At 36.0% G+C, this 26102-nt stretch overlaps 1 protein-coding gene across 1 annotated transcript in view; it reads left to right on the plus strand.

The window, feature by feature from the left end:
• The window catches only part of Eys (EGF-like photoreceptor maintenance factor), a 1514165-nt gene that overhangs the window by 1414236 nt on the left and 73827 nt on the right, over positions 1 to 26102 (plus strand). Inside the window, 1 exon segment of the mRNA XM_077109730.1 lies at positions 20013 to 20195. Coding sequence (XP_076965845.1) covers positions 20013 to 20195 — 183 coding nt within the window.

Below are 26102 nucleotides of genomic sequence, written 5' to 3' on the forward strand. Positions count from 1 at the left end.
CTGGATTGGAATCTACAGTAGCACTGTCCATATAAGTATTCTCATATAAACCCACATGTAGGAGTAAAGGGGTTGAAGGCATTGTCCAGAGTGACTGATCACAGCAGGTACAGGAAAGAGGGTCATGCCTCCATTCAATAAATATGGAATAAGAGCCTACGATGTACCAGGCACTACTCCAAGTTCTTGGTACAGCAGAAAACAAAAATGACAAAATCCACCCTCATCGACCTTATTTTTCAATGTGCAAGAATTACTCTAGTGATTTGTTAAAAAAAATAATAATAAACAGTGCTATGAGAAAACAAAAATAAACAAATAAAAATGTCAAGAAGAAAAAGAGAAAAATGAAATTGCAAGAGAACCAAAATTTGTTGTTGTTGTTGTTGTTGTTGTTGTTGTTGTTGTTTTAATTTTAATTTGTTATACATGACAACAGAATGCATTATAATTCATATTACACATATAGAGCACAATTCTTCATATCTCTGGTTGTACACAAAGGAGAGTCACATCCTTTGTGTCTTCTTACATGTACTTAGGGTAATGATGACCATCACATTCCACCATCTTTCCCACCCCCTATGGACCCTCCATTACCTTCCCTCCCCTTTTTCCCTTTGCCCTATCTAGAATTCATTTAATCCTCCCACTCCTGCCCTCCACAGCATATTGTGGATTAGCATCATTAAATCACAGAAATCATTCGGCATTTGGTTTTTTGGAATTGGCTAATTTCACTTAGCATTATATTCTCTAGCTTCATCCATTTACCTGCAAATACCATGACTTTATTCTCTTTTAATGCTGAATAATATTCCATTGTGTATATATACCACAGTTTCTTTATCCATTCATCTACTGAAGGGCATCTAGGTTTTTTCCACATTTTAGCTATTGTGAATTGTGCTGCTATAAACATTGATGTGGCTGTGTCCCTGTAATATGCTGTTTTTAAGTCCTTTGGGTATAGACCAAGGGAGGGACAGCTAGGTCAAATGGTGGTTCCATTCCCAGTTTTCCAAGGAATCTCCATACTGCTTTCTATTTTGGCTACCCCAATTTGCAGTCCCATCAGCAATGCATGAGTGTGACTTTTTCCCAAGATTTTTTTTTTTTTTTTTTAACGGAAGGATGTAACACTTCCAATTAGATGTAAGGCAGAACTTTTTGTTACTTACAGATTCAAATGTAAGAAGATTTGTCACTCAGGAATACACAAGGATTTTGCTCAAGAACTGGATAACAGCAAACTGGAACTGTAGAGTTCTTATGTATGGAGAATGGAGTAGATTGTGTGGGTTTTGAAGACTCTTTGTGGATTAATTTGAATAATTTTAAGGGTTCACAGGCATAGAGTCTATGTCTGTACCTGACCCAGGTCAATTAATATAGGTGTTGTAGTGACCTGGAATATGAACATTCAACAAGGCAAGTATTTCAGGGGATGAATTTAATCAGATCCTCAAGAAGGGAAACTTACTGGCCATTAATTAGGGACTCAAAACTGGTCAAGAAAGCATTTTTTTAATCTGTATCACATGGGGAAGGATATAAGCAAATAAGACACATAAGGTAGGACAAAATAGATCTCAATAAGAAGGTGAGGTATTAGCAACACTGAAGGGAAGAGAACTAGCCAGCAGACAAAGAAACATGTTATAATAGAAGGCAGGTAACCCTCTAGGTCAAAGGCACTGTGAATGAGGATGGGGGGGGGGGGAGGAATTACATCTTTCTATAAACTTCAACAGAAGCTTAAAGTACTTTTAATTATGAATACCACCCCCCCCCCAAAAAAAGGACAGTAGTATTATCAGTACCTGTGACTTTGTCACCATGAGAAATCAAATCCTTTTATATCACATAAAATTGCTATATACTGTATTAAAAGATATTGGAGCTTCTCACAATTTGAAATTGCTGTAGGTTATTAAACATACGACTAGATCTTGTTATTTAAATGTATTAAAAAATAAGCATGCATTTTATTTGATGACAACATTTTTGTGATATTTTATTAAATATATTTCAAAAAATTAGGTTTGTTTTATGACCTTGTGTATTTTACTTCATGGATTTAAAAATAAAAAGTGTGTCCATTGACTTCACTAGACTACTAAAGAGTCCCATGGTGCAGATGTAGGCACACACACACATACACACACACACACACACACACACACACACACACACACAGCTGCAACTTGCCTTGGGGTACTACATCACACATCTGGGGCAACAGTTAATGGAGACTTCATGAAGCCCTGCATGGCAGACACACCATGGCTAGTATCCCCAGGAATAAAGACGGGCCTCCTCACACCAGGTATAGAATCCAATCAACTACTGGGCTAGCTAAAAGCAAAGAGAACTTAAATTTGTTTCTACTATGTGAAAAGATACAGCATCAAGGAAAAAAGCTATAATAATAGAAGTGGCCTTTGAACACTTGGAAATAAGCATATAGCTCTAGGATTTCCTTCCTGTTGAGCATGCCAGTCATTTCCATGAGACTCATTTCTCACCTTGTATAAACGACACTTCCCTTGCCAAGGGAAGGCCCTGCTGGGAGATGAGTGAGTAGACTGAAGCTGGGGTACTTCTTCCTACACCAGTATCAACTTTTGGTTCCATCTCTCTCTTGACTGACCTCCCCATCCATGATCTGCCCTGATGAGCAGCACCAGTCATGGACCCAGCTCTCATCAGGAGTCCAGGACTCTTGTGCTTTTATAATGGTGTATCTTCTTTTTTGTCTTTTTAACCTTAGTGGTAGCAGCTGTTTCTGACTGTTTGGCTGTTACTAGTCCCTGGATGGCCTCACCATCCTCTTTGTCTTTCCAGTTCCACCTTTAAAATTTGCTCCCTTAATCAAGTTCCTTCCTTTGGATGCCTCTTGTGGGTGCTGAGGAGGAACAGACTACAATGGTGTTAGCAGTACCTTTGATTTTCTCACCAAAAAAAAAAAAAACTATGGAAACATTCACATCCCATTACAGTTGCCACATGCTCTCAGCTTCTGCAAAGTATTTGGGTTTAGTAACTGACATTTATTCCATCTCAGAACAGGATCACAAAATAAGCAAGAGGATAAATGACCATTATGCAGAGATCCTGCAAATGGAACAAAATGCAATAAAAGACCTTAAGAAGGTTCCGTAGGGATAAGGAGGGTGGTACTTTTTTAGTTATATGGGAAACTGTTGATTTATATTAGAATAAAGTATTTGAAAATGCAAGTATAAAAAGGATGCATACTGGCATTGGGGAACCAAAGGTTGGTAGGAGACATGGACTAGGTGTTGTGCTTTGTTTTTGGTTTTGGTTTTTGGCTATATAGCACCTAAGCTTCTTTCCTATCTGTGTGTACATACATGATCTAGGACAAACCAATGAGATACTCTCATCACAATTTAAACCACAAGAAAGTGATTCAAAGACAAAGAGATATTTAAAGTTATTTGTAGAAGGCAGGATCACATGGCTGGCCTCAGCTGTACTTACCAATGGCTGCATCCTGACAATGCTGCTCACACAGTGTGCGCTGGGTTGTGTTTGAGCTGCCTGTGCTCCTTTGCTTTTGCCTATTGTCCACACTTACTCTCCAGACTTCCCATTGATTCTGTTAGGCAGTCTGTCTCCTGCTCTTGAATTCCTTTCCTGCTTAAGATACCCAGATTTGGTTTCTACTGCCTATAACCAAGAAACCTGATTGATAGTTTCTTTCCAGGTAGTCCATGTTATAGCCAATAAAATATTTCTTTTGATTATGCTTTCTGATTGTTGCTTGCATACTGTAACTCAAAATCTCAAATAATCTAATCATTTTTGTTGGTTTTTTTTTTTTAATATTGGAATGGAACCACTATTTGACCCAGCTATCCCACTACCCAAAGGACTTAAAATCAGCATACTATAGTAATACAGCCACATCAATGTTTATAGCAGCTCAATTCACAATAGCTAAATTGCGGAACCAACCTAGATGCCCTTCAATAGATGAGTGGATAAATAAACTGTGGTATATATACACAATGGAATATTACTCAGCATTAAAAGACAATTAAAATATGACATTTGCAGGTAAATGGATGGAGTTAGAGAACATCATGCTAAGCGAAGTAACCCAATCAAAAAAAAAAAAAAAAAAAGGCCGATGTTCTCTCTGATAAGTGGATGCTGATGCATAATGGGGTGGGGAGACATGGGAAAAATGGAGAAACTTTGATTGAGCAAAGGGGAGAGAATGGGGGTGGGGAGACATGAGGTTAGGAAAAATGGTGCAATGAGATGGACATCATTACCCTAATTATATGTATGACTGCACATATGGTACGATGCTACATTATGTACAACCAGAGAAATGAAAAGTTGTGCTGCAATTGTGTACAATAAATCAAAATGCATTCTGCTGTTACAGATACCTAATTATAATGAATAAATAGATACATAAATATATTATGAGAATCAAAAAAAACAAAAATACTACTCCAATATGAATGATCATCTCCAAAAATTATGGCTAATAGGTTGTCTTTGTTTTATTGGCAACATCGCTTAGAATAATTTCTCAAGTCATATTTATTAATATAGAATGTTCCTTGAATTGTATCCATTTCAATAATTACTTATTGTGGTCCCCAGAATGACTTTGTATCTTGCTGCATTTTTCCAGCACTTCAATAGCTAAACTGCAGATGTCTCAAAACTATTTTTTCCTATAGCATCTCTGGTTAAGATTTTTTTCTTCTCTCTCTCACAGTTAAAATATATGATGCTTTTCAATAAGTCAGTATTTTTACTTTGGGCTTTTGTTAGATTTTTAGTTTAGTTTTTTTTTAATTTTCTAAGCATTTTTTATGTAATTTCAAAATCCAAAAACAAAAACTATAGTTAATTACATGGAAAATATATGTGTATACATACATGCGTATGTATGTTTGTGCCTGTGTCTTCAAATGAGCTTGGAAAGCTTTAAAAGCACAGTGATCTTTTTAACAATTATTTTTATACACATTTTTTAATATCGGAAAACAATTTAGTTCCCCAAAAAACCTCTCTGTTGATAAATTTACTGGTATAAATTGAATACCAGTTAAGTATTTGGCACTGTGAAGCAATTAATATACATTTATATCTCTATTAAATATACAAAGGATCTAAGAGTCCCACAAATTTCCCTGAGTCCATAGCCAGGACTTGTCAGAAGGAATTGACTAAAGTTATATGAAGTAATTTGTGAAGAGTATAAATGCTAATAATATAAAGTATCTATTAATGAATTTTTGACCAGAAAGTCATGAATGTCCAATTGTTAGAGTGAAGTAGGAAGCATAAAATGTTAGAAAGAACCCAAGCTTTGGATTCAAATGGGCCTGGGTTCATATTCTGACTCTGCCATTTCTCTGTGACTTAATCTCTCTGAGCCCCAATAGAGCCCTTGACAGAAGTGCCAAAAACATGTCGGAGAAAAGATAGCCTTTTTTAACAAATGGTGCTGGAAAAACTGAATATCCATATGTAAAGAGTGAAATTAGAACCCTATCTCTCACCCTGCAAGAAAGTCAACTCCAAATGGATTAAAGACTTAGGAATTAGACCAGAAACTGTGCAACTGCAAGAAGAAAACATAGGGTCAACACTCCAACATATAGGCACAAACAATTTTCTCCATAAAAGTCCTAATGCTCTGGAAATAATATCAAGAATTAATAAATAGGATGGCCTCAAATTTACAAAGCTTCTGCAAAGCAAAGGAAAGAAAAGCATGAAGAGAGAGCCTATAGAATAGGAGAAACTCTTTGCCAGCTACTCTTCTGACAGGGAATTAATATCCATATATATAAAGAACTCGAAGAACTTAACACCAAAAAACAACCTAATCAATAAATGGGAAATGAATCAAACAGACATTTCTCAAAAGAAGAAATACAAATGGCCAGCAAATATATCAAAAAAAGAAAGAAAGAAAGTTCAGTGTCTCCAGCAATCAGGAAAAAGCAAATAAAAGCCACATCAAAATTTCCTCCTACTCCAGTAGAATGGCAATTATCAAGTATACAAATAATAATAAGGGTATGGTGGAAAAGATACACTCATACACTCTTGGTTGGACCATAAATTAGTACAACCACTCTGAAAAGCAGTATGAAGTTTCCTTAAAAAGCTAGGAATGGAATCACCATATGACCCAGCTATCCCACTCCTTGGTATTGATCCAAAATATCTAAATCAACATACTATAGCAATTAGTAGTATACTGATTTAGTCACCCCAATGTTTGCAACAGCACAATTCACAGTAGCCAAATTATGGAATCAGCTCAGATGCCCATCAATAGATGAATGGATTCAGAAACTGTGGAATGAAAATTATATATATATATATATATATATATGTATGTATATATACATACATATATATATATATATATATATATATACACACACATATATATACATATATACACATATACACAAATACAAATATGTATATATATGATGGAATATTTATATGTACAAATGTATATATACATGTACAAAATGAAGTTTTGCTCAACCATAAACAAGAATGAATTGTGTGTAACCAGTGACTTGAAAATTTGTGCTCTGTATATGTAATATTAAATGAATTGCATCTGCCATCATGTATAACAAATTAGAATAAATAAATAATGTAATAAAGAAAAAATAATGAAATTATGTTATTTGCTGGCAAAAGGATGAAAATGAGGAACATCATGCTAGGCGAAATAAACCAGGCTCAAAAAGTCAAGGATCATATGTTTTCTTTCATAAACGGAAGCTAGAGAAGAAAAAGGAATTAAAAAAGCAATCTCACAAAAGTAGAGAGGAGTCTAGTACAGTAGAGGAAGGGGAGTGGGCTGAGGGAGGAGGGTAGAGAAAGGGGATATACTAGGGAATGAAATCAACCAAATTATGTTCTTTATACAATGAATCCCATTTTTATGGATAGTTATAATGTGCCAATAAAAAACACAATAAGAATTTGGACTACATTCTCACACAAACAAAAAAAAACTAACTCAAAGTATACCATAGACTTAAATGTAAGAGCCAAAACTAAAAAAATAAAGATATAAATATGTGTATAAGAATGTCTCACTGGGCTTCCAGCAGAAACAAAATAATTTAGATGGGCACCTAGCATCTGGAACACAGTAGGTGCCATAATTACTATTTTCCTATCTTTGTTGCACAAAGAAATGTATTTGTACCCTTATGTCTTAAAAATGATGGCTTAAAAAGCCAAAATCTCACTAAACTCAAATGATGACCCACTCCAACCTCAACATTTAATACCTAAAAATTCACTGGCACGAAGAAATGCTTCAGTAAGAAATGAGAAAAACGTTCAAACCAAACCACTTATGGAATAGTCTATAATAGGAATTGTATTTCATGATAATAAACTATAAACCTACAATATTTAATCCAATATAAACTTGCACATTTTATGTAATGTGAATTGTAGAAGTGTATGAAAATTTTATCATTCTCAGAGTTTATGCCATAAACTGTAATACAATGCAGATATTGCAATGTGAAGCTGTATGTGCCCAGCTTTTTTGTTTGTTTGTTTGTTTTGTTTTGTTTTGTTGACTGCACAATAGCCTCTCAATAGCTGCTTTAGAGTCAAGCAATTACTTTGAAAAGCCAGAAGATGGCAGTAGTTTCTAAGAATTACGCAGCTAGACAAACATATGCTGCTTTGGATTCTGGTCATTTGTTGCTCCTTTTACTGGTAGGAAACATGACACTGTGCATTTTCATCAGTCTTCTATCCCAGTGTAAAATTCTGTTTGTTCTTAAGTCTTCTATGACAATTAGAGAAGAATGGTAGAAATTAAATATCTATGTAGAATACCTGAACAACGTAATATAAGCAAAAATTGGCAAAAACAGATATTAATTTCGTGTTTTTACTGTTGGGTACATTGAATACTGTATATCCATTTGAATAGAGAGTTTGATTTATTCATGTACTGAGTGTCTTTATCTTGGTTCAGAAGGGAAAAAATTGAGTGTGTTTTCTGTATATGCCTTTTTCACTCATAATTTTTAGCCAGGTCTCAGGAGATAGTCACTTTGATTCCCCTTAAATGAAAATCATATTTGTAAGTTAGCACATTTTATTTCCAAATGATTTTACTGAACAGTTTGGAATAACACCCCACAAGGGTATGGTTTAGTTCAATAGCTAAAATAGAAACAACAAAGACAATGGTCGCACCCGTGGTTTTATAACCTAATTGCATTTGAGCAGGATACTGAACAAAACCCATTTTCTAAGTTATTAAGGAGAAGCAAAGAATAAAGAGAGAATAAACATGTTTATACTCAAACCTACAAAGAAAAGCTGGAGAGGCCAGCAGTGATCTTGTGTTTTTACAAATGTATCCATCTGCCTAAGGGTAGATTAATTTTCCTGGCAAAGTTAAATGTATATTTTGAGGTATGATATGCTGCTGAACGCCATGCTTGGAAAACTGGCGTTCTGGAGCCTTTCAAAATCAGCAGTTTCCAGGGGGGAAAAAAATCTATCCACCATCTGCTTGTTTCATTAAAATACAAAATAGAGAAGGAAGAACTGAATTGGATTTTCACTATCTCAGCGCTCCCTGGTGTCCACTCTATTGAGGCTGTATACAGCAGCCTGTATAGAAAACAGAATCCAAATAAAAACCAACCTTTTTTTTTTTCTTTCAGCCTTTTGTATCTGTATAAAATTAGAGCAATGGACTTTATTTCAAAAATTACATTTAGACAAGACAGCCTACCCTGAAAAGTTTTGATATTTTCTAGTATTCTTTTTTGATGAAATTGTTTCAAATCAAGATTGTAAATTTTAGAATAAGGTTGTAAGGGTATTATAAATATATTTTGTCATGTAACAGCCATTTTTTTTTTCTGTCCAAAACAATCCTGCAATACCAGCAGATCAGGAGGCTGAAGCAGGAGGATCAAAGTTCAAAGCCAACCTCACCAAAAGGGAGTCACTAAGCAACTCAGTAAAACCCTGTTGACAAATAAAATACAAAATAGGGCTGAGGGTGTGGCTTAGTGGTTGAGCGCCCCTGAGTTCAATCTCTAATATCCCCCACAAAAAACAAAAAAACTATCAAGAACCAACCACACTGGCACATGCCTGTAATCCCAACTTCTGGGGGTGGGGTGTGGGGGATGTTGAAGCAGCAAGATGGCAAGCATTGGCAACATACCAAGACACTGTAACAAAAGTAAAAATAGAAATGGTGCAGTTGTAGCTCAGTGGTAGAGATTCCTGGATTCAATCCCCAGTACTAAAAATGGAAGAAAAAATGCCTATCAATTGCCTGAAGAAATAAATTTAGTATTTTTAGTTTACCAGCTTAAAAAGACTCTATAGTTAGGCGTAGTGTTGCACACCTGTAATCCCAGCAGCTCAGGAAGCTAAAGCAGGAAGATCACAAGTTCAAAGCCAGACTCAGCAATGTGGTGAGGCTGTAAGCAACTCAGCAAGACCCTGTCTTAAAATAAAAAATATTTTTAAAAAAGGGTTGGGGATGTGGCTCAGTGGTTAGATGCCCCTGGGTGGTCCAATCCCTAGTGTACATACACACACACACACACACACACACACACACACGCACATACACACTAGTCCAATATTAGAAAGAAACCAATATTTATAAAATAAAATTTATAAAGATGCATCTATACAACTTGATTATGATAAACAACTAATTTGTCAAGGTGGGGGTTCCTATGCTTTGGTTTTCATAACCAACGTGTAACATATTATCTGAATTTGTGCCAAGACCAGAAAAAAATAAGATTTCAATATTATGGCAAAAATCCAGAAATAGTCTTGTTCTCTAGAGGCAAATGACTAGGAAAATGAAAAAAAAAAAAGGCATGAAAAAAATAAGCCCTGGTGATGGTATAGAAATTTTGTTTCTCAATTTCATCAAATATCTCCAATCAATCATGTTAGAAAGAATATTCATGTAAGTACAGAAAAGTTCCCTTAGTTCTGTAAGAGCAGAATAGTGAAGATATTAGATAAGCAAGGACAACAGAAAAATAATATATAAATAACATCACTATACCCTAAACACTACAATAAACCCTTTACTTGTGTCCAGTATTTGATAAATATTTGATAAATATATGTCCTATGCTCAAGTGAACCCAACACTGTTGCCTGACCTGGAATTCAGGAAAGACAGGCAAGCCCTCTGCTCTAGTGGAATCTGAAATGTAAATGAGGAAAGAAACAATAAAAAGTTTAAAAGAAAAGTGGCATATAATAGACGTAGGTAAGTAAAGCAGGTTAAGGAACTAGAGAGCTGTGGAGGTAAGAAGGGATGCATAGTTTAATAGAATAGTCATAGTCGGGGGAGACTCCTTTGAAAAGAAGACACTTAGGAGAGTCTTGAAGGAAGCTAAAGAAGGAGCTATGTACCTTTTAGGGAGAATGTTTCAGGGGTTGGAAAATGCAAGAGTAGAAACCTTGATCTAAGAGCATGCTAGGTTTGTTTGAGAAACAAAATGAAATTGACATGGTTGGAACAGAGTGAGCAAAATGAAATGAGAGTTAGGAGCTTTTAACTTAATTCAAACTTTACAGGAAAACACTGCAGGATTTTTAAATATAAAATTTTTATTTTTGTGGTATATATATTCAATGGAATATTGCTCAGCTTTAAAGAAGAATGAAATTATGGCATTTACTGGTAAATGGATGAAGTTGGAGAATATCATGCTAAGTGAAATGACCCAATCCCAAAAAACCAAAGGTCCAACGTTTTCTCTAATATGTGGATGCAAATTCATAGTAAGATGGCAGGGGGGTGGGGGAGCACTAGAGAAGAATAGAGTTACCTTAGATTAGGTGGAGGGAAGTGAAGGGAGGAAAGGGGAGGGGCTGTGGGGATGGGAAGGATAGTAGAACAAAGCAGACATTATTGCTTTATGTCTATATATGACTTCATGACCAATGTGATTCTACAACATGTACACTCAGAAAAATGAAAAATATTATCCTATCTATCTGTGTGTGTGTGTGTGTGTGTGTATCAAAGTGCATAAATGGAGTCTGCTGTCATATATAACTAATTAAAACAAATTTTAAATAAATTACTCTGACTACAAAATGGAAAGACTGTAGAGGGACAACAGGCAGCAGGGACATGGTAAGAATCAAATACAGAGTCCAGTCTAGAAAGAGTGCATTGAACTTTGGTGGCAATTATGGTAATGGGGAAAATAGTGGGATTCGAGGTATATTTTGAAGATGGAATTAACAGGATTTAACGCTTCACTAGTTGAGGTAGAAGAGAAAGACACAATTTAAAGATGATGCCTAGTTTGGGTTCTGAGCAGAGAGGGAGACTACGGAAGATATTTGATTCAGAAGGCAAGGAAGGTATTGTTTCTCAGAAGATTATAGATATCCCATTATATATTATAGATCAAACATGTCACTTACCTCTGAGATACTGAATAAGATTAAAAAAAAAGAATTAATTGAATTCAAAAAGATGGTGGTCACTTGCAATCTTAACACAAGAAGTTTCAGATAAAAATGAGGAAGATAACCTGGGTTGAATGAAATCAAGAAGGAATGGCACATTTTCTTTATCCATTTATCTGTTTCCCATTTTATAGGTTCTCATATTCCTGTTTCCTCTGCTGTACAGAAGCTTTTTAATTTGATGCCATCCCATTGATAAATTTTATTTTTTTAATTAAATTATTCATTTATTCTAATTTGTTATACATGATGACAGAAAGCAATTTATTTTATATTACACATATAGAGCACAATTTTTCAAGTCACTGATTGTACACAAAGTATTTTCACACCATTCATGTCTTCATACACGTACTTAGGGTAATGAGTCTAACTCATTCCACCAACATTCCTACCTCCTTGCCTCTACCTTTCCCCTCCCTCCCCTTAGCCCTATCTAAAGTCTTTCCATTCTTCCCATGCTCCCCTTCATCACCATTATGAGTCAGCATCCTCACATCAAAGAAAACATTCGGCCTTGGGTATTTTGGGGATTGGCTCCCTTTACTTAGCATTACATTCTCCAACTTCATCCATTTACCTGCAAATGCCATGATTTTATTTTCCTTTAATGCTGAGTAATGTTCCATTGTGTATACATACCAAAGTTTTTCTATCCATTCATCTACTGAAGGGCATCTAGGTTGGTTTCATAAGTTAGCTATTATGAAATTGTGCTGCTATAAACATTGATATGGCTGTGTTCCTGTAGTATGCTGTTTTTAAGTCCTTTGGGTATAAACCAAGGAGTAGGATAGTTGGGTCAAATGGTTGTTCCATTCCAAATTTTCCAAGGAATTTCCATACTGCTTTCCAGAATGGCTGCACCAATTTTCAGTCCCACCAGCAATGTATAAGTATGCTTTTTCCCCACAACCTCGCCAATACTTATTATTATGTTTTTGATAGCTGCCATTCTGACTGGAGTGAGATGAAATCTTAGAGTAGTTTTGATTTGCATTTCTCTAATTATTAGAGATGTTGAACATTTTTTTATATGTTTGTTGATTGACTTTATATCCTCTTCTAAGAAGTGTCTGTTCAGTTCCTTGGCCCATTTATTGATTGGGTTATTTGGGGTTTTTGTTTGTTTGTTTGTTTTTGGTATTGTGTTTTATATATCCTGGAGATTAGTGCTCTATCTAATGTGCTTGCAGTAAAGATTTGCTCCAATTCTGTAGGCTCTCTATTCACCTCACTGATTGTTTCTTTTGCAGAGAAGAAGCTTTTTAGTTTGAATCCATCCCATTTATTAACTCTAGGTTTCAATTCTTGTGCTATAGGAGTCATATTAAGAAAGTTGAGGCCTAATCCGACATAATGGAGATTTGGGCCTACTTTTTCTTCCATTAGGTGCAAGGTCTCTGGTTTAATTCCTAGGTCCTTTATCCACTTTGAGTTGAGTTTTTTGCATGGTGAGAGGTAAAGTTTTAATTTCATTTTGTTACATGTGGATTTCCAGTTTTCCCAGCACCATTTGTTAAAAAGGCTACCTTTTCTCCAATGTACATTTTTGGCACCTTTGTGTAATATAACATAATTGTAGTTATGTGGGTTAGACTCTGTGTCCTCTATTCTGTGCTGTTGGTCTCCAGGTCTATTTTGGTGCCAATACCATGCTGTTTTTGTTACTATTGCTCTCTAGTATAGTTTAGGGTCTGGAATAGTAATGCCACCAGCTTCACTCTTCTTGCTAAGGATTGCTTTGTCTATTCTGGATCTCTTATTTTTCCAGATGAATTTCATGATTGCTTTTTCTATTTCTATAATGAATGTCATTTTTAAAATATTTTTATTTAAATTATTTTTTAAATATTTTTCAATTGTAGTTAGACACAATACCTTTATTTTATTTATTTATTTTTATGTGGTGCTGAGGATCAAACACAGAGCCTTACACATGCTTGGCAAGCACTCTACTGCTGAGCCACAACCTCAGCCCCTGTCATTGGGATTTTGATTGGGATTGCATTGAATTTGTATAGTGTTTTTGGTACTATGGTCATTTTGACAATATTAATTCTGCCTATCCAAGAAGAAGGGAGACATTTCCATCTTCTAAGGTCTTCTTTAATTTCTTTCTTTAGAGTGTTGTAGTTTTTATTATAGAGGTCTTTCACCTCTTTTGTTAAGTTTATTCCCAAGGATTTTTGGGTTTTGGGGGGTTGGTTTTTTGTTTTGTTTTGTTTTGTTTTATTTTGTTTTGTTTTGTTTTTTGAGGCTAATGTAAATGGGGTGGTTTTCCTAGTTTCTTTTTCAGTGGATTTGTCATTGATGTACAGAAATGCCTGTAATTTGTGGGTATTGATTTTATATTCAGATACTTTGCTGAATATATTTATTAGTCCTAGGAGATTTCTGATGGAATGTTTTGGGTCTTCTAAGTATAAAATCATATTGTCTTGATGCCATCCCATTTATTAACTCTGGGCATTATTCCTTAGCTTTAGGGAGCCTATTGAAAAAGTCATTACCTTAGCCTACAGGCTACAGGGTGTTAGTCCTACATTTTCTTTTAGGAGTTTCATAGTTTCTGATCTAATTCCTGGGTCTCCTATCTATTTTGAGTTGTTTTTTGTTCACTGTGAGAAGTAAAGGATCTAGTTTGACTCTTCTACATGTGTTTATTTTTCCCGGCACCATTTGTTTAAAAGGCTGTCTTTTCTCCAAAGTATACTTTTGGCTCATTTGTCAAGGATCAAATGACTGTGTCTGTGTGGGTTTGTCTCTGTGTCTTCTATTCTATACCATCTGTCTATGTGTCTGTTTTTATACCAGTATCATACCATTTTTGTTACTATAGCTCTGTGGTATAGTTTGAAGTCAGATATTGTGATGTTTTCATCATTGTTCTTTTGGCTTAGAACTGCTTTGGCTATTCTTAGTCTTTTATTCTTCCAAATTAATTTTTAGGACTGTTTTTTCTAGTTCTGTGAAAACTTTCAATGATATTTTGATGGAGATTACATACTTTTGGCAGTATGGCCTTTTAAACAATATTAATTCTGCCTATCCATGAACATGAGAGGTATCATTCCATCTTCTGAAGTCTTCTTTAATTTCTTTTTCAGTGTTCTGTAGTCTTATTTGTAGAGGTTTTTACTTCCTTGATTAGATTTAGTCCTAAATTTTTTTAAATTTTTTTTTGAGGCTATTGTTAATGAAATTGGGTTCCAGATTGTGCCAGAACTTGAAATGTCCTGTAAGGAGTTGCAAGATATCTGTAACAACACAGTAATTCTGTGTAAGACTGGAATTAAAAAAAGTAAGAAAAGCAAGCAATTAACAGAGAGAGTTTATTGTAATTTAATAGGAGGAACTAGAATGCCAGACTGTAAATAAAAATCTTTTCATGGAAAGGGTTATGCCCTTATCACTTGTTGATGAAACACTCAAATCCAAGAATTTACTCCTGAGAGTATATGACTTAGTGCCACCCATCTAGCAGAACATATCTTCCTCCCACTGTTCTAGTAGAGTTTTCTCTAAGCAGTTGGAGTGGGAGGATATGGCTCTGTCCTCACTGATCCTTATTAATCAAAACCGAGAACAGTAACTTTGTTTCCATTCATTGTTATCTTCACCTCCCTTCCTGCTTCCAATACCACTCAAAGGCAACATGGGCCAAGTTCACAGACAGTGTTCTAACAGGTGGCTCCACACAGGTCACATAATTCAGATTGAATGAGTCATGACCCTGAAAGCCCGCAGTGAGAACATGTCAGCTCACTAAATGTGCTCTAAAGGCAAATTCATGTGATTCTGTAGCTTAGAAGAAAGAATAAAGTGCTTCAATCTTAAAAAAAAAAAAAAAAAAAAAAAAAAAGAATAAATGAGTGAATGGCAGTAGGATTTTCAAAGAGTCAATATAGACACTCTTTAGAAGCATCTTGCAATGACCCGAGCAATAAAACAAGCCATAGCTACTAGGGAACATGGAGCAAAGGGAAGATTTTTATTTAAAATGGAGATATTCTAGCATATTTTATGTTTAAGAGGATACTTCAATAGAGAATAATAACTTGGTGTCTCCTGGGAAACAGGCCTGGATTTCTGAAGTTGAACAGATGAGGAGTAAGTTCCATACCAGGTAGACCACTCTTGGAATCAGAGGGAAGGTTCTAGAGAATGTAGACAGAAATGCAAGATTCAGGCATGGTAGAATTTGATGGTAAAATGGTATGGTAGTTCTGTCAATAGGGTTTATTTTTCTCACTGAAATAAGTAGGTCATTTAATTAATAGGACAAGGAATATTAGATGTTCAAGTGGGGAGAATGAAACTGTTGTCATAAAGACTGGGAAAGTGACTCCACTGGGAACCTAAGATAGCAGGACTGATACAAGAGCTTTGCCCATTTGAGGCTTGAGATTAGTCAGGTATCTGTTTCCCTCCACCATGTACTTTTCTTGTTCTTCACAGAATGTTAGGCATTCTTACTACCTCATTGTACAGACAAAGAAACTAAAACAGTAAAGTGATATACTTTGCCCATGTTTACACAGGAAGGGTAAAGTGGCTATTCCTGCCACCCTGGCCCCCAGCTCTGAGGTACAGCAGTTCAGGTCTCCCCAAGTCAGCAGGCTTCAGGAGGCATCAGAGCACAGAGCAGAGGGAAAGAGCTTTGAAATCCCAGCTACTTGTCTATTTCCCACATCTCAATAGTTCAACTTGGTCACCTTTGTATGTACTTCATAATTTAAATTAAGACAAGGAACTAACTGCAGCATATTTTTTAAAACAAAAAAAACCACTTGTATTTAAAATAATGATGTCTTATTTCTCTGCCTTTATTGGGAAGGAGAAAAATTTTCCTTAATAAACATCCCGAAACAGGATTTTATAACCTTTCTGTGGCAATATTTCCTAAAATGTTTTCTGAAGGTATAATATAACATGTCTCAAAAAGATTATACTTTGAGGCTCTAATACAGCACTATAATACTATGGAAAATATTATGACATTCTCCCTTCACTTGAGATTCTTAGAATTTTTAATAGCCCTACATGGTGTTAATATACTTTTGACTACGCATGAAATGTTTCCAGGACATTGCTAATAATTTAGCTGCCTTCTTCCACATACCAAACAATTAATGTTTAGTTTAAATTCCAGAAACTGCCTTCTTTCTTCCTGTTCCCAATTCATTGCTCTAACTTTAAAAGAACTGGAAAATAATGCATGAGCTTACATATAGGAGTTATGAAGCAGCCAGAGATTATAAAAGAAAGAAATATGCTTTTAGTAACCTCCAAATAAAAATATCTGTTAAATCTCCTAACTTGATGACTGATGCTTCCAGGTGTCTGATCTGGGTATTTGTATAATAGATTAACCACATTAAACAAATTTTACCTGGTTGAAGACCATAAATGTCTTACTTTTAAGAAACTGGAAAGAATGATTTGTAAAATTGAAAACCTTCTTTCTCCTAATCCAGGTTAGTCCATGTTCTCCTGCCCAGTTCAGCAGGTTCAAGACAGTGTGCATAAAGACATAGAAGCCTGTGGGGAGATGGGCTTTATGACCTTTGACACCTTCTCCTGACTCCCATTGTCCCCCATAGTGGCTCTATCATTTTATAGGCTCAGAATTGCTGAAGAAAAAGTCCCTTGAAGTAAATCACAACTAAGAGTTTAGAGGAAGAATTTACCTGACAAGAGACATTCGGTTCTCTTTACAGTACCATTGCATGGAAGTAGAATGTGACCTGTGGGTATACTTTTTTTTTCTAGTAGCCACAATTTTTAAAGTAAAAAAAAAAAAAAAAAACAGGTGAAATTTATTTTAGTAATATAATTTATTCTGCCAATGTTTCTTGCATATAAAAACCCCTGAAGGGCTGGGGTTGTGGCTCAATGGCAAAGTGCTTGCCTCGAACACATGAGGCACTGGGTTCCATCCTCAGCACTACATAAAAATAAATAGCAAAATAAAGATATTGTATTCATGTATATCTAAAACAATTTTTAAACGCATTTTTTAATAAGATAGTTCACATTCTTTTTTTCATATTAAGCCCCTCTCAGTCAAGCCAAGCCATGATTCAAGCCCAGATTTTAAAATTGCTGGACATGTGACAGAGTCACTCCTTTGGGCAGAGTTATTCTCAATCTTCAAATGTACTTCTTTTTGAAAGGATAAAATTGTGCCTTGGATTTGATTCTGATTGATACTATCATTGATGACACATTTTTGTTAGTTAACTGTTTAAATAACACACTCTTCCTTTTTCAAAGAGTTTCTCATGAATTGTCTTTGTGATTCTGCATAAGCTTCACTCTTGTTACATTTCTTAATATCACCAGTCTTTATTTTATTGTGGATCAAAGGCTAGCCTTCCAGCTCTCTCCACCTATCTGAGCTTCACACTTCGTCCACAGAGTGGTATTTTTCTGTTGTTTTGTTGTTGCTGCTGTTTGTTGATTGTTTGTTTTTGTTTATTTTGTTTGTTTGTTTGTTTGAGACAGGATCTTACCACATTGCAGCGGCTGGCCTTGAACTTGCAATCTTCCTGTCATGGCCTCCCCAGTAGCTGGGATTACAGGCATGCACCACTGCACCCAGCCATAGAGTAGAATTTCTAAAAAGTAATTAATCATTGCCCAACTACTTAAGGATTATAGAGAAAATATGAAGCCCTTCATGATTTGACCTCTGTCTACCTTGTTTCCTTTCCTTCCACTTTCACTTTTTATACCTCATTCTAAAATTCGCAGATTTCATGAGTTCTCTGAATACAACATGCAGTTTTAGACGTCACGCCTTAAAACATGTTGCTCCTTCTACCTGAAATTATCTTTCCCCTTCACCTACCAGGTGAATTACTGCTCACAGCTGAACCTCAACTTTTAGTCCAGTACAATCTAAAAAATTTATTGACCTGACACTAGCTGCTTGATAGAGTGTATTTTCTTATCCTGTGTCACCATCTTTGTGTCCTGTGACACAAAGCACAGGATCTAACAGTAAAATACATGAGACTTTTTTTTTATTGTCAATTTAACCTAAATGTAATAAGATTTAAGTAGGAAGAAATGCTAAAATTTAACAGGAAGAAATGCTAAAATGAAACAATAATCATTCCTCTTCTTTTTTAATATTAAAATATTGTAGAATTCTGCTTTCACTGTTTTTAATGTCAAGATTGAAAGACTGTCAGTATTTGTATTCTATTTTAATATACCTCATGTATGACTCATGTCCCCTCAATCAACCTACCCACAATACAACTGAAAGTAAGTACTTGATGGAAATAGTTTAAAACACAAACAAAATTCTTTTATTAGAAGAGCTAATATGTCTCAAAAACCCTACTTCACATTCTGGCAAGTTTTGATAAAATTACACTCACCCTATGCCATTTATCTCAAGATATAAACCCAAGATTTTTAACAAAATATCAAAATAAAGTATTCAGCTTATTCCACACAAATATTCTAGTTTAATATTAATATGAAACAAACAGAAATAAAATTTTCTGATAACAAGAATCATCTTTCCTGAGACAGCACAGTTACTTGCTGAATAAACAATTACTATCAGACATAAGAGTCTTTTGTTTTAAGCATTAAGTACCAGTGTGAGGATATTTCTTAAGGCTTGTAAAAAAAAATCTAGTTTTACAGCTTCCCAGGAGATCCAACATCTCTTGAGAAGAAAGAAATAACATAATGTAATCAAAAGAAGCTCTTCTTCCCTCTGTCCAGATGTCCCAGTCAATAAAAATGGATCCTAGGAAATTCCACTAATCCTGGAACACTGTCCATAAAAGACAGGGGTGGGGCTCCACATCCCCCTTCCTGTTTCTTGTGGTCCTCTTGGGGTAGGAAAATAAAAGCCAATTGAGACTATTTATGGGGGGGGGGGGAGAACAATGAAAGAGGGGAATTGGATGTAAGAATAGAGGCAGGAAGAAAAGAAAAATGGATAGCTAATAGCACTCCTCAATTAGACTCCATCTAGTACACACTAGTCCTTGAATTGCTTTGGCTCATGTAAAGGTTCAGGACTAGAGAAGCACAGTTTGTTCCAAGTCGTGAGTTTCTTTCTAAGTCATATCCAGTGTTTGGATGCCAGATCGTGTTTACCAAGCACCTGAGCAAATATGTTGACTGCCAGTGATCTTTTCTGTTTTCTAAAATTGAGTTTCTCAACACAGAGCTTTGCTTTTTAAGTAAATCTTCATTACGCAGAAAGGGTATGTGAGTGAAAGGGTTCTATGCAGGATCTAAAAACATTGCACTTCCTTTGTTATGGTTTTGAAATTCCCCTTTGAGTCACTTAGTTGCTCAATGCTGAAGGGCACTTAAGTATAATTACTGTGATAGTAAACAGACTATCCAGCCAGATGCATCGGCAAAATACAGCCTTCCTTTTATAACTACATGTACAGGTTTATTTTAATTGTTTGATTTGGGTTTTTCCACAGCTATTAATATCACTCAGCCCAGCTTCAGTGGCACGGATGCCTTTGGATACACTTCATTCCTGGCTTATTCACGGGTTTCAGACATCAGCTTCAGTTATGAATTCCACTTGAAGTTTCAGCTGGCAAACAACCACTCAGCACTGCAAAACAACTTGATATTTTATACTGGACAAAAAGGCCATGGTAAGATTAAGTGACCTCTGTAGGACTTGCCTCTCTCCTTGGAGAATACTTTAAATATTCTTCAGGGACACTCTCATTGGCCATGGATGAAAACATTTGCCTAGCTGCAGCCTCCTCCTGTTTTCTTGCATGTTCCTTATAGTCTGAAGCATTCGGTGGTTCTCTGACCCTTTCTGAACTCCTGGTTCACACTAGAGCCAAACATGAAGATAGAGGCAGTGACCAAATCACAGGGGAAGTAAGTTTATTGACTTGTTCTTTTCTCTGTTTCTATTTCCATATATGAGGAGAAAGAAGGGAAGTTCTCAGAAAGAACACAGCTTTACAGCATGTTGTGAAAAGAGAGTGGGTTGAATGTCCTCAGAGGAAACCTTTACAAATGAAAGGGACAAGAAATTAAGAAAGCACTTGACCTATCACAAAGTATTCCAGTGCCTTACCATTGGTGGGAAATCAACTTAGAAGTTAAATTTGTCTTTCTTAAGTAGAAAACAGTTTTACATGTGTTAAGTCAAGGAAATTCACATTTGTTTTATTTTCAAGTCTGCAACTAACAGTAAAGCAATTAATCACTTACCTTCTCAGATGTTCTCATCTGTGAAATCAACATATTATACAAAAAAGAACTTTCAACCATTAGTGATTCTATTTTACTAGGGAAAATAATACAGTCTGGTTTTGATTTGTTTTTAACTCACTATCTCCTGATACCAAATATGCTTTTCTGGATTAGCACATGTTTGAAAAGAGCCAAATTCTCAGTGTAGGTTATCAGCTCCCACCACATCTGAGGATGCAGAACACTTTCCCAATGTTATCCTGAGCCCTAATGAGCCCCCTTAACTGGTTTCCTGCCTACGGTGCATTCTTCACATTGTAGTAGGAATTACCTCCTAAAAAGTTTATGAGACTATGTTGGAATCCTGTTTAAAACACACCTGTGGCATTTCACTATGCTTAGAATAAAATCCAAGACTCCCTACCATATTCTCAAAGGCCTTTAGGAGCATACCCTGGTCTTGTTCTCAGAATATAGCCAGGCTACTTGCATCATCTCTCTGCTCCCCACTACATGTCTTCTTCCAGTGCCTTGACCATCTAATGCCTTCCTGCCTTAGAGGCTTCCTGCCAGCTGTTTGCTCTGCCTTCCATCCTCAGCACCACATATAAATAAAGATATTCTGTGCAACTACAACTAAAAAATAAATAAACATTTAAAAAAAAGAATTGAGAAGATTAGCAGATTAATACATGAGAAGCACTTAAAATAATATTGGACACAAAAGACACAGCAGTTTGACTTTTCTCTGGAAGGTTTTCTCCACCCATCTTACAAAATAGCCCTTATCCTACACGTCAAAGTTATTTCCTATTTCCTACCTCAGCTTTTTACTTGTTTCTTTCATAAATCTCATCTCAATTTGCATTTCTTTTGTTAGTTTTTTTTTTTAATTTTTTTTTAGAGAGAGTCAGAGAGGAGAGAGAGAGAGAGAGAATTTTAATATTTATTTTTTAGTTATCGGCAGACACAACATCTTTGTTTGTATGTGGTGCTGAGGATCGAACCCGGGCCGCACGCATGCCAGGCGAGCGCGCTACCACTTGAGCCATATCCCCAGCCCTTTTGTTAGTTTTTATATAGTTGTTTCTTATCTTCACTACCAGAAGGGGAGTTCCATATAAATAGAGACCAAGTCAGTCTTATACAACTTCATATCCCCACACTTCAGCACAATACCTGGAACATAATTCATATTGAACGAAAGAATCAAAGAAACACAATAAGAACAAATAAAATTGAATGATATATAAGTCAACAGCACAGTTGCACAAAGGCTCCCAAAGAAAAGCCATTCTTGGGGGCTTCCAGTTCAAATGACACGTCCTCCATTAGGATTTCCTGAATGGCTGTGGTCCTCTCACCCCTCTGGTGAAGGCTTCCTTCTTCTGAACACAGTTTGTCCTGTATTTAGTGCATGAACCCATTGTAACAGGCTACAAAGTTATCAATTTCTTTCCTCATTTATACAAAATGTATCCCAGCTAGAACTATATCACCCACAAAAACTCTTTGGTGAGATTTTTAACAAGTATCTATTTAATGACTGCCAGGAGACAGGAAGTAGAGAAGAGAAAGAAAGAATTCCTACCTTTAACCCTTTTACTCTACACGCCCTTCATTATATATGTATTAGCGGTGTCCTTCCTAGTAGCTAAAAAACTATCAAATAAAAAATTCAAATAAGCATCGCAGACTCTGGGGATGCCTTGTTCTAAAATAGATCTCCTGAATCCTTAAGGATACTCAGAGGGAGAACCCAAGGAAAGGATAAACACTTGGCCGATGAAAATACTGCCACCACATAAATCTTTTGGCATCTTCAGCTAAAGACTCCTTCAAAGTTCTCAAAATAAAGCAAAAATCTCCATTTTATAGGTTTAGAGCACAGTTAAATAAAGACTACATAACAGGCAGACACAGTGAACTTCCATTTTCTAATCAGTGAAAATGAGAAATCGGAGGCACACAGTTCCACATCGTACCACCTGAGGGCACAAGAACACCACGAAGAAGAAATGCAGGCTGCAGAGAGCTTTCTAAGACAGTGTTCCTCCATGTAGGACCTCTGAACACCTGTGTCAGAATAACAGTGGGGCGCTCATTCAAACACTAAATTCAAGCCCCTCTTGAACCAAAAACTTTGAATTTCATCCAGCTTTTTTTTTTTTTGCAACTAATTATATTTGAGGGTGACCACTCAAAACCTCTTGAAACCAGCTAAATTAGGCCACATATGGGAATGCACTGAGGTAATTATTGCCCATCATATCTTATATAGAAATAATGCATCAATTTATGCAGTATAAGTTTATTAATTGAAAAAATCATATTCCTTTAAAACATCATGATTAATATTAGCCATTAATTTGCAATTGTCTATTCTGTTTAAAAAATGATGATCCAAGTCAGTATTTTTAACAGTGATATCTTCATATTTAGGTGCTATTGTTCAGTAATAATAGATTTGTTACTGCTGAAATCACCATTCCATAGGCTTCCTTTCTTTCTGTGGTAAAGAGAAAGAGCAGAAGTCCACCATATATACAACAAGGTAAAATGTAAGGCAACTTTAATTTCTGATAAAAACTAAAAAAATACAAGGGTCCTTAATTTTCCAACACTGATGATACTCTTTCCTGAGTCCCCCCAAAGCTGAACATTGATTGTGTCAATTTTCATCCTCATGAACTCTCTGGACAAACTATGCTTTCAAAAATTTTTAGCTTGAAAACATCTCTCCTACTTAACCTAATCCTCTTTCTATGATTCTGAAGTCTGATTTGGCATTCTTTATCTTCTCCTCCCTTTCTATCCCCTACTCCCTTATAATGTATGTCTTAGAGTTTGGCTCTTCTAGAAATAACAAATATGTCCCACGATGGTCCACAGATGAACACATTGTCTTCCCTTCCTACCTCTCTTCTGTTTGTGATTGGCACGCAATCATTTTGCTATCCTGGGAAATGCAGGAGCTCCCCGATCTTTTCCCTCTTAGCACCTATGTCAGAATCACATTAGGGTGCTTGTTAAAACACTAATAGGCCTGCCTGAATAAAAAAAAAAAAAAAAAAAAAAAAAAGTGCTCATTTTGACAAATACTTACCAGATACCTAGATACAAAGCCTTCTTCTGTGTGCTGGAGGCACACTTACAAACAGGAGTAAGCCCCTGTTTTTTCTCTCTGTTTAATCCCCCATACTCAAACACCAAGGTCTGTCCATTTTATCATGTTATTTTTTGTATTTTCTCCTTGTACCTTCATTGCTCCTGGATTATCTGCCACAAATGGTTGCAACAGCAATCACTTCCTTTCCAGTTTCCCTGCTTAGACATGCCACTAATCCCCTCTATCCTTTATCCTATTACTACTGGAGATATTTTTAACAAGTCAGAACACATCTTTCCAATCAACTTGGATCATAACACATCACCTAAGTTCTTTGGTAATAAAGATGTCTATCCAGCACCTGTCCGTTTGCACCATCTCTTCTTCCTTCATTCACCCGTCACTCACGAGTATTGACACATGGGCACATCCTGGATCCTGTCACTTTGTCCTCCATGTCTGTGTTTTGTATAGGCAATTCCAACCTCCTGAGCCTCCCACACATCTTTTGTGTATCTCCAAAACACTTCTACCTTCAGCTCAAAGGATCCTTCTTTTTTTGAAGCTTTCACAATTCCAAGAATTAATTCCATAATAATTGGCTGATAACAATAATATCTTATTATACTATTTGTCTGGATCTAAGAACCAGAAACATTGCTTTCCTTCTTCATATCAATGGTGATTATCGCATACAGACTACAGTTTTTGAAATAATAAAAACAAAAACTCCTGGTCCTCGTCACAATAAAACTTAACATTGGTTTAGGGAGGGAAGATATATGTTCTTAAAGTCTTGTTAACAAGACATGTCAAGAACCATGTCGTGCACACACAGCATCTAGCATAACATGTAACACATTAGAAACATAAAAATCATTGTGTGAAAGGAAGGACACAAATAAGGAAAGGGTGAAATTCACAAAGTAGAAACCTCATGCAGCAAGAAAGTCAGGGGATATGCTCCCTGGATTGTGTTTCTCAGCCTTTCCCTCCCATTTCAATCAGCTGTCTACAATTAGTGCTACAGCAGTCCCACTACCATACCAGTTCAATTCTCTCCCATTCCAGGCCCTACTCTTGCCCAGCCCAGCAGCCAGATCCTTCCATGTGAAATCTATCATCCCACCTTCAGAGCTTCCTCTTGCTGGGATTGCCTGCACTAGAGCTCTTCACCTCTCCCAATACAATCTATCCACACAGTGTTCTCTGATAAATTCAGGCCCCCTTATATACTTCACAAAGAATACTTGCTTGGGTAGTACTTATAGTGTACACCCCATCATTTGAGATCTGATTACATACTGTTTTGTCATGCACAATCACTACTTTGAACTATATGAAGGTACCATTTTCATAAATCAAAAATGTTAGAATAGCAGTGATTTCATAATTTTCTCCCTCCGCAAGATTAATCTTAAACCCCTGTAAGATGAGCCACGCTTCCATTTCTTTTGTATCCCCAACTGCATCATTCACATACAGGGTACTAGATGAGAAATCAATAATGACATGTTTATCGATTCTTGCACAACTGAAAGACTCTCTGCAGACAGAGGCTATCCTGGTTAGCTAATAATCCTGTGTAGGCACAGATTGATCTTGATGGTAGTGTAAAAGTGAGGACCCAAAGAAAGAAGGGAAGGGAGATGTGTATCACTATTCACCTGCTTGAAATGTAAGTTAGAATCTCACCTGAAACCTATATGTAACAGGTTTAATACAGTGATAGAATTTTTCAGAAAAAGAAATCTAATTTTCTGGAAATTTGATGTATGTGCCTAAATGTTTTATGTGCATAGCTTTCCATCAGTCTCCATCATGTAGGTCTTCTGTGCTGTTGTAATTATGAAAGGTTGCCTCATATTTCATGCCAAATAATTTCTTGTTTGCTTCAAGCCCTTAGTTATTAACTGTAACAGAAATCACAGTACATAAATATAACTTGATGTTTTTCTATGGAAAAAAAATGAAATGAATGTCATATATAGTACAGAAAAAGAAAAATGAAGTGGGGAGTGTCACAAAAAGCTATCAGCCCACGCTGTTCTTCAGAGAGCCCTGTACTGATCAGGAGAAAGGAAGATGCCTGATGAATGAGAGAGCAGGCTGTAGCCAGTTCCTCAGCAGAGCACGTCTCTCAACTCCACAGCACTGAGGCTCCCTATAAACATATCTGACAGTGTGTGCCCATATTTGATTTTTTTTTCTTTTGCAACAGAAAACTGTTCATTATATT

The sequence above is a fragment of the Callospermophilus lateralis genome, chromosome 6 (genome assembly GCF_048772815.1).
Source record: "Callospermophilus lateralis isolate mCalLat2 chromosome 6, mCalLat2.hap1, whole genome shotgun sequence".
Taxonomy (NCBI): Eukaryota; Metazoa; Chordata; class Mammalia; order Rodentia; family Sciuridae; genus Callospermophilus; species Callospermophilus lateralis.